Source organism: Alnus glutinosa, chromosome 6 (assembly GCF_958979055.1).
Source record: "Alnus glutinosa chromosome 6, dhAlnGlut1.1, whole genome shotgun sequence".
Classification (NCBI taxonomy): domain Eukaryota; kingdom Viridiplantae; phylum Streptophyta; class Magnoliopsida; order Fagales; family Betulaceae; genus Alnus; species Alnus glutinosa.
This window is the reverse complement of record NC_084891.1, coordinates 2,455,865-2,469,075: the sequence shown is the minus strand read 5'-3', so window position 1 is coordinate 2,469,075 and position 13,211 is coordinate 2,455,865. Positions and strand designations below refer to the sequence as shown.

The window sequence follows — 13,211 nt, the reverse complement described above, 5'->3', positions numbered from 1 at the left end:
TATTTGCATGGATATGTGTGTGCATGATTAGATATACGTTATTCACTAGTGATGCCTTCTAGGGCGGTATAATTGGCGGCGGTTAGCAGTTTTTGCTTCTAATCGCTAACTGTACCGCCTTAAGCAGTTAGCAGTTTTGAGTAACCACCGATTAATGGTTATTTATGCCCAAACCGCCCGTCAAGTATGGGTCTTTTGGACAAATTTTGGTGTTTTGAGCCTTTTTGTGCCTCTTTTTTTGGGTTTGTTTTCAACGGTTCTACGACTACTTTCGACCTATTTTAGTGTTTTGGTATGAAACCTTATAGCAAAACGACATCGTTTTGTTATACTATTTTTTAATATATATGTATGGGTAGATGGTTATTAACCGCTTCCGTTACTCTACTACCGCTAATCGCACCGCCCTAGACGGTTAGTTGGAAAAAGCCAACGCTTACTGCATTGTCGTAGGCGGTTAACGATTAATAACTGTCCGTTAATAAGCTAATGAATCGTTTGAGTCTTACAACCCCAAATTTCGATACAAGCATGGAAAAATTGTAAGGCTATGTTTATTGATGTTTTTATATATATATGTTTTGATTTGATTTAAAAGTGAAAGTTGTTTTTTGTATTTCGTATTTTGAGTTATTTGTTAATATTTTTGTTTTGAAAGCATACAACAAAAGATATGATAAAAATGTGTTAACAAACAAAGCCTTTGTAATTAGCCTCTTGGTACATGTTATTCTTCCATTTCATGCATCAAATAATTATTGATCCTAATTAAAAACGATTCCGAGAGAATTATTGCACAAAAGGAATTTTGATAAAACTTGATCATAAAGAATTTAAATATAAGTTCAAACAAAGGGACAATTTACTACATGTTCAAATAATGTTCATGGTCACTCTTAATATTTCGACAATTTCTTAAATTATTAGAGCTACCATTAGACTTAGCAAATGTTTAACTAAATTTTGTTTATAAAGTAGCATTTTTCCACAAAAAAGAAGAAGAAAAAGTAGGGAGATTAATTTAAAGCTGATTCAATGCTGGCTACAGTTAACTAGAAACTCCAAAAAATATGTAGTAATGTGGAGTGATTTTAATGCATTCTACCAAATTTGACTACAAAATCATTTGGTTGGTTAAATATTAATGCTCTTATTAGAGCATTTTTATTTTTTATTTAGCTAGTCAAAGTTTTTTTTTTTTCAAAACAATATTTAAATAAATAAGAAATTTGGTGAGCCTAATGTACGCTAAACAAATTTGTTGAGCAATATAGCACTAAAAAGAGTAATGCTATAAATTAATACAGATGTGTCAAAGGTTTATCTACAATTATCTTACAATATTGAGGTGTCAATCTCAACCGGCCATTGAATTATATATATATATTTTTTAAAGTAATGGTTAATTCAAAGGTTAGTTCTTAGTTGGGAGCTGGGACTGCCACGTTATTATTGTGAAATAATTATTAAGTAAAAGTGTATTTTTAGCATTTTTTGCCCTAAAATATGGTAAATTTCACTTACTATTTAAATCTTTAATCACTTTTGCAATTATACTCTTAAATTTTAAAAAGTGTCAATTTAATGTATCGATTTTCAATTTTAACAATTCGATAAATTTTTCGTTAAATTTTATCAAAATTTATAAAATATATATTTTTTTCAAAGATTATGTCATTGGTATTTTTATAAATTCTATTAAATTTTGACCAGCGCCTAAATCTTTGCAATTTTTTTTTCCTAAAAAAGATGGGCGATTTGGGAGTTTTGACACTCCTACGAGAATCTTAATGGCTAACGGAGGGTTAAAATTAAAAAAAAAAAAAAAATAACCGAAAGATGGATATATTAAATTGACATTTTTTAAAGTTTAAAGATATAATTATAAAAGTGATAAAATATTAGAAGTGGCAAGTGAAGTGTTCTTTTCAAAATATGATAGTGGAAAAAAGACCAATTTTTGAATATATAACTATTAAGAAAAGATATATATTTTTTTTAAAAAATATAATTATTGGAAAAAGGATAAAATAGAATATTGAAATAAAATAATAAAAATAAATAACCAAAATAAAAAAATAGAATACAGATGCTTCGAAAAAGATGTAGCCAAAACAAAAAATATAAATTTTTAATTAAAATTTAACTAAAATTTGCTGAGCCATTAGTTTTTACATTGATAACATAAACACAATTTTTGATAATAATGACTATTATTAGTCATCTATATATAAGCATTAGACTGCTCTTCCCATTCTAACCTCACATTATCGGTCTTCTCTTCCCGTACACTGTACCACGGACTTTTTCACTGACATTCAAAATGACCAAATTATCATCTGAATCACGAATCCCACCCACCCAACGAGGCATTGACTTTAACTATTAAGGGCACATGCGTCTTTTACGCCTCCTTGTCTCCGCACAGTACCGCACTACTCTCGTAACTCCAACTCGCGTGAGGAGGACAAAATTGTCCTTTGAATCCCGAAGAGGACCCCACTCCAAAAAGCGGGTCATTTCCGATTCGTGGGGGGACGTTAATCTCAAGACAGTCGTCGTCTTCTTCGTCTACGCTCTCACCAAACTGAATACTCTGTGGAAGTGAGAGTGTAGTGTGAAGAAACCCTAGAAATCGCACACACATTGTGTAGCAGGGAGTGTGAAAGCCCTAGAAAGCACTAATTTTGGAATTTTTTTTGGAACTCCTATAGGGAAGATTTCAACAGAGAAGGGTTTAGGGTTTTGTCTTCGAGTCAAGTGAAAATCACAGTCACTGAAAGCTAAATGTAAGTCTCTCTCTCTCTCAAAATACAAATTTTATGTTTTTGCCTGTTTTTGTTTTTTTAATGATTAAGTTGGAGTTTCGGGAAAAAAGCATCAGATTTTAGTATGAAGAATTTTGTTGAATGCAACTGGTGGATGTGAAGTGATTGGTTTCAGGAAAGGATTAATTTTTTATTTGTTTGCGGTGTTTTGGAAAGGAAGTAAGGAAAGGAAAAGCCAAGTCCCCAAATATGTTTAGAATGCGCTTTGTTTTGGGAAGGAAAAGTTTGAGGGTAGAGGAAGAAGCTGGTTTTTGTATGTGGGTTTGTTTCATTTTGCTTATATTTTGCTGCTTGGGGTCTAGAGCTTATGCAAAAATGTGACTTTTCTAAGTGTTTGAAGGTTTAAGGTTTAGTTTGTGACTGAAGCATTTTACTTATCAAAAAAAAGTTTGTGACTGAAGCATTTAATGCTAGCGCAAATATGAAGACCTTTTAGCATTTTTGAGGGCAGCTTGTATCTAAAAAGTTTTGAACTTGACTGATACACATAAGGGTTAAGACAATAGATTGAGGCGTGCTGAAGATGTCTTTTTGGAAATTATGTCTTTGTTCTTTTGGGATTAGAAGCAATAATTGATTAATGAGAAGCTGCCTTTTACATAATTTGAAAAGAGAGTCAGATGACAGAGGAATAAACTGGTGCATTTCTTGCGTCTATATGTTTATATTTTTTTTCGCTTGGGCTTTTGGGTATATGACGTGTTTTTAGAAGATTTACTTTGTCATGCTTTGTCTCTGTGGCTTCTCTATTTTGTCATGAGAAAACAAGAAATGATTTCTGTTCGGCTGCTGAATGGACTCAACAGGTATAAGTTTTATTTTTCTTTTCTTTGCCACAGGTGTCTCCACTGCTAAGTGGAGAATTAGGGTTTTTAATATGCACCCTTTGACGATTTTAATTTTATTATTAATCTTGTTGTCCTTGTTTTCTGTCACAGATTTTGAAGCCAATGGGGGCATCATCAGAGGCCAAGGAAGATATGGATTTGGATTTAGACGATGATGAATTTCTTGAGTCAAGTAGCATCCATGATTTGGATGAAGAGTCTCTTAGAAGATTTTGTAAGAAGGCAGCAATGTCATTTTTCAATGAGTATGGTCTGATCAGTCACCAGATCAACTCGTACAATGATTTTATCAAGAATAGTCTTCAAAAGATCTTCGATTCTTTTGGTGAGATTGTAGTTGAGCCTGGCTATGATCCATCAAAGAAAGGAGAAAGTGAGTGGCGGTATGCGTCGGTTAGGTTTGGGAAGGTCAACCTTGATAAGCCAAGCTTCTGGGGTGGTGAGAGTGGTGATGGAAACGGGAAGGAGTACAATATGCTTCCTAGGCATGCCCGGCTTCAGAACATGACATACTCATCAAGGATGAAAGTGAATATTCATGTACAGGTGAATACTATTAAACCAGTACAATTTGCCCATTTCATTCCGACAAGTGATTGTCATTTGGGTTGATGCTATAACTGTCCCATCTCATTGCTAGGTTCTGTATCATTATTTCTGCATGCCTCAGCTAAGTAAATGCTGATTTAACTATTTTTGTTATTTTAGTAGAGGATAGTGGAGTTCTTAGATTATGTTGTGTTAATAAAAAATATACTACTTTGGGCCACACCCTTGGTGAAAGCCACATTTAACCAATCTGTGTGGTGGGGGTGTGTTACATGGGTTCGGGGTTTATCCTTCAAGGGTGGATACACGAAGTGGCCTTGTAAGGGGGTTTCTCCGTCATAAAAAATAAAAAATAGAAAATGTACTACTTAATTGCTTTTGAGAATATGACGTAAGCCAAGTGCCTAGCTGAAGTTGGGTAGGTCCACGAGTGCTTGTTCTCTTTAATCTCATCGACTGACTTGGCCCTTACTAGCAATAACTCTCCTTTTTTTTTTTTATCTTCTTCTTTTTTTTTTTTTTTTTTTTTGGTGGTGGTTGATTACATGATTGGCTTGAAAGTTGAAATAACCAGTGCAACATTGTGCTGTTGATTGTTCTGTGAACACAACCGCTTCTATATCTTGATTTGTCATTATGTTCCTCTACAGGACATGGTAATTGATTTGAAGGTATTGTTCCTTATTAAGTGCAAATAAACTGCATTTATCTTGTTATTTTTATTTTCTGTTTTTGTACTTTATACCCTCTTTCTGAATAATATGACACAGTCACAGGCAGCTTTTTTTAAGTGCAAACTCTTTAAGAAAAGGATCCTATAGCGAAATATACTGCACAATATCGTAGTTTGACGAATTCTTCGTGTATATTATGCATATGTGTCATTTTCATGTGTAGTTTATCTGCTGACAATAATTTACTATCTAATAGTGTGTTCCACTCATGTAATTTATCAGGTTTATACTCAAAAACTTGTTAGAAGTGACAAGTTTAAAACTGGAAAAGATCAATATATTGACAGGAGTATTGTAAGTGAAGATAATAGGGATATCATAATAGGGAGGATCCCTGTTATGGTGAAGTCTGACCTGTGCTGGATGAAAGAAGCCGAGAAAGGTGATTGTGATTTCGATCATGGAGGTTATTTTTTAGTTAAGGGTGCAGAGAAGGTGAGTTTGAATAACATTATTATTAGCTTTTGATTTCTTCATTGGAAAAGTTTCTTTTCACCTGTAAAATTCTAGGCATTATTCTTTATATTTATTATAGGTAGTTATTTTGATTCCTTACATTTTTGGTTGTTTTACATATTTCCACTTCTTTGCTGTCTCTAAAATTTTGTCTGTAACTTCAAGGTGCAATTCGGAATAGTTATTATAGGTAGATATTTGTTTTGTTTACATTTTTGTTGCCAAATATTTTTATAATATATAGTCTTTATTCCAGACATTTATTGCACAAGAGCAGATCAGTTTGAAGAGGCTTTGGATTTTGAATAGTCAAGGTTGGACAGTTGCATACAAGTCAGAAATGAAGAAGAATAGGTTAATCATGAAGCTAGTGGAGGTTTCTAAAGTTGAGGATATCAAAGGGGGAGAGAAAGTTCTTACTGTATATTTTTTGTCAACAGAGATCCCTTTATGGATATTGTTTTTCGCTCTTGGTGTGTCATCAGACAGAGAAGTTATTGATCTGATAGATTATGACAGTGAAGATGCCAGCATATCAAATATACTATTTGCATCAATTCATGATGCTGATGAGAGATGTGAGGGATTTCGTATAGGGAAGAAAGCTCTTACTTTTGTGGATAAACTTGTAAAGAGTACCAAATTTCCTCCTGGGGAATCTATTGAAGAGTGCATTAGCAAGTATCTGTTTCCCAGTCTCAATGTTCCAAAGCTAAAGGCAAGTTTTCTTGGGTATATGGTGAAGTGCCTCTTACAAGCTTACTCTGGCCGCAGAAAATGCGATAACAGGGATGATTTTAGAAACAAGAGGTTTGATTTGGCTGGTGAGCTGCTTGAGCGAGAGCTGAAAGTACATCTTGCACATGCACGGAGGCGCATGGCAAAGGTTCTGCAGAGAGACCTTTATGGAGATCGAATTGTGCGTCCAATTGAACACTATCTGGATGCTTCTATAATCACCAATGGTCTTACGAGGGCCTTCTCAACTGGAGCATGGTCGCATCCTTTCAAGAGGATGGAAAGGATTTCAGGTGTAGTGGCAACACTAGGGCGAACAAATCCATTGCAGACAATGGCTGAAATGAGGAGGACACGGCAGCAGGTTCAGTATGCTGGGAAGGTTGGAGATGCCAGATACCCGTAAGTTGTATTGAACACATATTAAGTGTTGTTTTTCCTTGCAATACTGGCTATACCTTCACCATAGTTGGCTTATTGGTTGAATGAATATGCTTGGGTTATTGTGCCAAACAATCTCCTTTTGATATATTAATAGTCTCTTTATCCCCTTGGGTGCAAGCAATTTCTTGGGGCTAGTCCGCCGGCAAAGCCGGAGTATTACCTCATCTGTGTGGAGGGGGCTGTACAAGGGTCCGAGATTTACTAGATAGGAGTGGGTACACTAAGTGTACCTGCCTCGGAGGGGTTCCTCGTCATAACAAAAAGCATTAATAGTTTCTTCAACATTATGTCCTTTTGATTTTTATGCTTGGGTTAATGGTATCATCAACATTATGTCCTGGTCCATTTAGCATTAATGGTTTCTTCACCTTTAAAAGTTAAATTAATTTTTTAGTATTGCATCAGGCATAGGTCGCAGCTTGTGTGTAATGTGTTACTTGATCGAAACAACTAATCGTGTTTCAAGATATAACCTGACTGTACAAACAATTTGAAAAGATCAGATCTCAGCTAACAAATTAATTAACGGGAAAAGTAATTAGTATATCTCATTGTACCTTTGGACCACGGCTTATTTGTATCCTTCGTCGTTTAGCTTTGATGACTTTCTTGCTCGCTTTTCTCGTTCTAATTAGGTGTTTCCTTTGTATACTCTCAATGTACTAAGGGGCGCCTTCTGCTTTTAATGAGATTGGATTCTTATAAAAAAAAAGTGCCTGGTCTTAGTTTGAATTTTTCAGGACTCGTTGTGGCACTCTTTCCATTCCCGTGATTAAGAGAATGGTGGCACATAGGTCTTTGACCTGACTGTTAGATTGGTGTCTTTTATAAAATTGATGTTATGTTAAAATGAAGATACTGAATTTTATCCCAAAAAAGAAGAAGATTCATTACATCATGCGTTTTTACTTCTTGATCATTTTTGTTCTTGAATGCACGTGCTTTGGAAACTTAATGGAAGATCAAGAAGGAACAGGGAATCAAGTGAAATTTTCTTGGAATGTATATTAATTTCCTCGGTCAAAGTTGCAACTCCCTCCATTATAAATTCTGCTTCTTATCAGGCTTCACAACTTATATGTATGTTTTTCTTGGTTGGAACTGAAATATTGGAGAGGAAGTGAGAAAGTGAATGATGATGATGAATGGAAATAAGAATGACATTATATCAACTGTGAAATCCTGGTAGGATTGGTGGTTTTTTTTTTTTAAACTAGTAATCGAAATATCATTAAAAAGTGCAAAAGCACAACTTAGGCACACATGTAGTATACAAGAGATACATCTAGCCAAAAAAATGAAAAAACAGATCAAGAAAATCATGAAAGCTAGACATATTAAGGTAGTCAAAAGCAGTCGTCTAATGATAAAGGAGAAATGCTACTTGTACTTAAACTTTTACAAAGAGAGTCTTATTAACTGATGTGGAGCTTATTTATTGAAGATAATCAAAACAATTAATAAAAAGAAATCCTACGAGTACTAATGAATAAGTTCCGCATCATCTTAGTAAGGCTCTCTTTGTAAAAGTTAAAGTACATGTAGTATTTCTCATGATAAAGAGTATTAGAGAAAAAAGATTTTAGTTCCACCACCGTCCATGCGGTCTTCAAAACTTTGATTATTTATTTTCCTTCAAAGTGACCACATTAGGCATGACTGAACCATCTTCTACACGGCTGCATTCTATAGACAGTTACATTGCCCTCTCCAACATACGAAAAGGTCTACCACCCTGTCTAGGTATACCCCAAGCTAGCCCAACACGACTGAGAAGTATCAATTACTGTTATTTTTTTAAAAAAATGGATGTAACAGACATGGGTTGAATCATCCTTCCTCCTTTTTTCTTTGCCGTCTTTTGCTTTTTAGAGATTCAAGAGATTAATCTAATTTCACATTGCTATCAGCATTTGAGTTAGCTGTTTCCTCTATTGTTTCTGCATAGACTATTATTAGTTGTTTGACTCTCAGGGTTCAATATAAAATTATGTCTGCTCTATCATATGCATATTTGACTGTTGGAATGTTGAGTGCTTACTGCGTTTGGTGTTTGCGATGTTTAGCAATGAGTGCTGTAATATTATCTGACAGGATTTTCTGTGCAGACATCCTTCTCACTGGGGAAGGGTATGCTTTCTCTCTACTCCAGATGGTGAAAATTGTGGGCTTGTAAAAAATTTGGCCATTACTGGACTAGTAAGCACAAACATATTGGAGCCTGTAAGTTCCAAATTCTTCGATTGCGGGATGGAGGAATTGGCGGATGATGCTTCACTACGGGGAAAGTATAAAGTGTTTTTGAATGGAGAGTGGGTAGGAGTTTGTAAAGATTCCATTTCATTTGTTGCACAGGTCAGAAACAAGAGACGCAGGAAGCAGTTGTCACATCAGGTTCTCTATTAGTTATCCCAATTCCCATAGAGGCTTTTCAGATTTCTTTCATTTTGGTTTTGGCATGCAGCCATTTGTGTGCTATTTTTCAGGCAGATATATTGTATTATGATTGAAATATTACATTGGATAAAATATTAATATTCTATAAGAGCTTGGGGAAGTCAGCTCGTCCAACTATCTTGTATGTGGTAGCTGTGTCAGGCAAAAGACATACATAAATTGGTTGACTTTGATGTATACTAGTGTACAACCTCCCTGCAAGCTAGATGTGAGTGGACGATTCTTGCTCTGGGCTATACTGGTGGTGGATGCCTTGTCTAGTTAGTTTATGCTGAATACCTGGGGCAGAAGGCTCCTCTTATCACTCTAAATCTCATTTTCTCTGTTGTTTGGCATCTATTTTCCACTTTTATCTATAACATTTAATTTATTTGATTATATAGGTATTTTAATTGTCCATTTGCTTATTTTTGTATTTCTATAATGATATGATTACAACGGTGAGAATTGCTATGGATATTGGTCCACCTCCAGCCAATGCTTTGAAAAATACCTAAACTACTGCCCATTTCTTGGTTGAAGTATGAAGTAGTTTCTGTTTATTCTTCTTTGGGTTCTTAACCCACAGTTGGATTTCCACTGTGCAACTTGAGTTGGTTTATTTTATTTTATAGATTCTTTTTGCTTTCTCAACATCATTAATAATGATTTCGTCTTGCAGTTGGAAATCAAAAGAGATGAAAAACATGAAGAAGTACGCATATTTTCTGATGCTGGAAGGATTCTACGTCCTCTTCTAGTTGTTGAGAATTTGACAAAGATTAAAGGATATAAAGTTGAAAATTACACATTCCAATCTCTTTTGTACAAGGGAATAGTTGAGCTAATTGGAACTGAAGAAGAAGAAGACTGTCGAACTGCATGGGGTGTTAAATATTTGTTCATGGAAAAAGAGGGTAATTCACCTATTAAGTATACCCACTGCGAACTTGACATGTCATTTTTATTAGGTTTGAGCTGTGGAATTGTCCCATTTGCAAATCATGACCATGCAAGGAGGGTCCTTTACCAGTCTCAGAAGCACTCTTCACAGGCTATTGGATTTTCCACAACAAATCCTGACATCAGAGTGGATACTCTGTCTCACCAATTACATTATCCCCAGAGGCCACTTTTTCGTACAATGACTTCTGATTGTCTTGGAAAACCAGGGTATCCTCTGGGTCAACATGGAATACTGCCAAAGCCTGAATTCTACAATGGTCAGAATGCTATCGTGGCAGTCAATGTTCACCTAGGGTACAATCAAGAGGATTCCTTGGTAATGAACAAGGCTTCGTTGGAGCGTGGTATGTTTCGGTCTGAGCACATCAGAAGTTATAAGGCTGAGGTTGACAACAAGGAATCATTGGAAAAGCGGCGGAAGGCTGATGACTGTGTAAACTTTGGAAAGATTCAAAGTAAGATTGGACGTGTTGACAGCCTTGATGATGATGGTTTCCCTTTCATCGGTGCAAACCTGCAGAGTGGTGACATTGTTGTAGGGAGGTGTGCAGACTCAGGGGCTGATCACAGTATAAAACTGAAGCACACTGAAAGGGGCATGGTTCAGAAAGTTGTGCTCTCTTCTAATGACGATGGAAAGAATTTTGCTGTGGTGTCCCTGCGACAGGTAATGTTTACCATATTGCACTTGAACCTGTATGCAAACTCATGTTGATGCATGTGCAGGTGCGCGGGCAACACTTGCACATACTTGTACCTCTATATGATTTTTACATGCACATGTGCATAATATCAAAAACATGTAGGCCATGTGCATAATATCAAAAACATGTAGGCCTTGTTTGGCAAGGGAGAGAAAATTCTTCCTCCCCCTCCACTTTTCCTAAAAACAATTAACTTCAAAACATTTTAACTTTATATCACATCAATAACTTTTCATTACTATTTAAATTAAAAAAAAAAAAAATAAAAAAAATTCACTACAATACAAAACTTTTTCACTTTTCCATACATTTTTTTTTTTGTTTTATTTTTTTATTTTATTTTATTTCACATCTATTACTTCTTACTACTGCCCTTAACTCACACTCCCTTACCAAAAAAGGCCGTACTGTATGATGATTCAATCTTTTACTATAAGTGGGTATACATGGTGTTTATTAATATTTGTGATGATGCGTTAATTACAATTTAATCCAGGTTCGATCCCCATGTCTCGGAGACAAATTCTCAAGCATGCACGGGCAGAAAGGTGTGTTAGGTTTTTTGGAGTCTCAAGAGAACTTCCCTTTCACAATACAAGGGATAGTTCCAGATATTGTAATAAATCCACATGCATTTCCTTCACGACAAACTCCTGGTCAACTCCTAGAGGCTGCTTTAGGAAAGGGAATAGCCTGTGGTGGATCATTGAGATATGCCACCCCTTTTTCCACACTCTCTATTGATGCCATCACGGAACAGCTTCACAGGTGATCAGTCATACTCGAGCATAATAATTCATTCAATGTCATTGCACCATGCATAAAAATTAATGCACGGTTCTTTGAATTTTCTTCTTACCTGAGTTGCTTTGGAAAAATAAAATTTTGTGGATCCCAACAATTTGTGTCGTTAAGTAGTACTCCTCCATCCCATTATGAGTGTCCTTTTTGACAAAACACAAAGATTAAGAAAAGATACTAAATGCAAAGACAACTGACGCCTTTGAATCTTTGATAGTTTTTTTCAATTGTTACCCTTGTTAAATGCTTTAACAATCGAAGAGTAGACACTTATTTTTATTCAGTTTTATAATTAATGTTAATATAGGAAATAAAATAGTTATATACTTGACAATTGCACGAAGGATACTCATTTTGGAATACACCTAGTAGGAAAGGAAGACACTTATTATGGAATGGGGCAGTATTTTTTTTTTTCAGTTTTATAATTAAGGTTAATATAGGAAATAAAATAGTTATATACTTGACAATTGCACGAAGGATACTCATTTTGGAATACACCAAGTAGGAAAGGAGGACACTTATTATGGAATGGGGCAGTATATCTGTGCCAAGAGGACCTATCAGCAGTTCCAATGCCCATATTGAGATTGTGGTTTTGTTATGGTGGTTTTGCTTTGTAGGATATGCCTCTTCATACTATGATTATCTGATTCTTCTTAGATTTACGTGCTCATTTGCCAGGTTGAATGTTGTTCTCCAAGTTCTGTATACATGTATTCCCATATTTAATCTCCTGTTGTTATCTCTTTGTTTTGTTTGCTTCAAATGGTCCCCAGACTGATTCTTGTATTGGTTAATATGTGGCAGGGCTGGATTTTCAAGATGGGGAAATGAGAGAGTATACAATGGCCGAACTGGTGAAATGGTTCGTTCCCTCATATTTATGGGCCCGACATTCTATCAGCGTCTGATCCACATGTCTGAAGACAAAGTAAAATTTCGCAACACTGGTCCGGTTCATCCTCTTACCCGACAACCAGTGGCAGACCGGAAGCGTTTTGGTGGGGTGAAGTTTGGTGAGATGGAGCGTGACTGTCTTATAGCCCATGGTGCCTCAGCAAACCTGCATGAACGCCTCTTTACACTCAGCGACTCCTCACAGATGCACATTTGCCGGAAATGCAAAAATGTTGCGAATGTGATCCAACGGGCAGTGCCTGGTGGCCGTAAGATTAGGGGTCCATATTGCCGGATTTGTGAATCAGTAGATGACATTATTAAGGTTAATGTACCTTATGGGGCCAAGTTATTGTGCCAGGAGCTTTTCAGCATGGGCATAAGTCTGAAGTTTGAAACCCGGCTCTGTTAAGAGTCTTTAAGAGGGTCATGACTCATGCTTGTTGTCCTTGGGCTTCTGGGAATTTTGAACTGTTTGTCAACTACAAGGTGGGTTATTCTTTTGTTAATATTTGGAATTGGTACTCTTGAATTTCTGTGTATCCCTGTTGATAATGTTCATTGAAGAATTTACCTTGTGGTCTCTTTCAATTATCAAGGCTAGAAAAGATGGAGGATCCTAAATGATAGATTAGGATCCCACATCGTTTGTTATTTTGTTTACACTATAATTCGTTTTAGGCATTTATCGTTTTGAGTTATTTTGGTAGGCAGCATATAAAACAAGGTTCTTATTCATGAGTTTGGCTAACCTCCAAAGAAAAAATCACTGAAGGTTTTCATGTGCAAAAATAAACGGACGGTGGA

At 35.7% G+C, this 13,211-nt stretch overlaps 1 protein-coding gene across 1 annotated transcript; it reads left to right on the top strand.

Moving 5' to 3' along the window:
* The first annotated feature begins 2,522 nt into the window (after positions 1-2,522).
* LOC133870363 (DNA-directed RNA polymerases IV and V subunit 2-like) lies at positions 2,523-12,995 on the top strand. Its single transcript, XM_062307466.1, has 8 exons — positions 2,523-2,789; positions 3,767-4,222; positions 5,182-5,394; positions 5,672-6,555; positions 8,706-8,991; positions 9,716-10,666; positions 11,200-11,471; positions 12,315-12,995. Exons 2-8 carry the CDS (start codon positions 3,779-3,781, stop codon positions 12,814-12,816), a joined length of 3,552 nt encoding a protein of 1,183 aa, XP_062163450.1. The 5' UTR covers positions 2,523-2,789; positions 3,767-3,778; the 3' UTR covers positions 12,817-12,995.
* The last annotated feature ends 216 nt before the right edge of the window (positions 12,996-13,211 follow it).

Excerpts from the sequence above, each read along its gene's own strand:
- LOC133870363 (XM_062307466.1), top strand. The coding sequence starts at position 3,779 with ATGGGGGCATCATCAGAGGCCAAGGAAGATATGGATTTGGATTTAGAC. Across the intron at positions 5,395-5,671 it reads TAGTTAAGGGTGCAGAGAAG|ACATTTATTGCACAAGAGCA; the intron begins GTGAGTTTGAAT and ends TCTTTATTCCAG. Across the intron at positions 8,992-9,715 it reads GGAAGCAGTTGTCACATCAG|TTGGAAATCAAAAGAGATGA; the intron begins GTTCTCTATTAG and ends TTCGTCTTGCAG.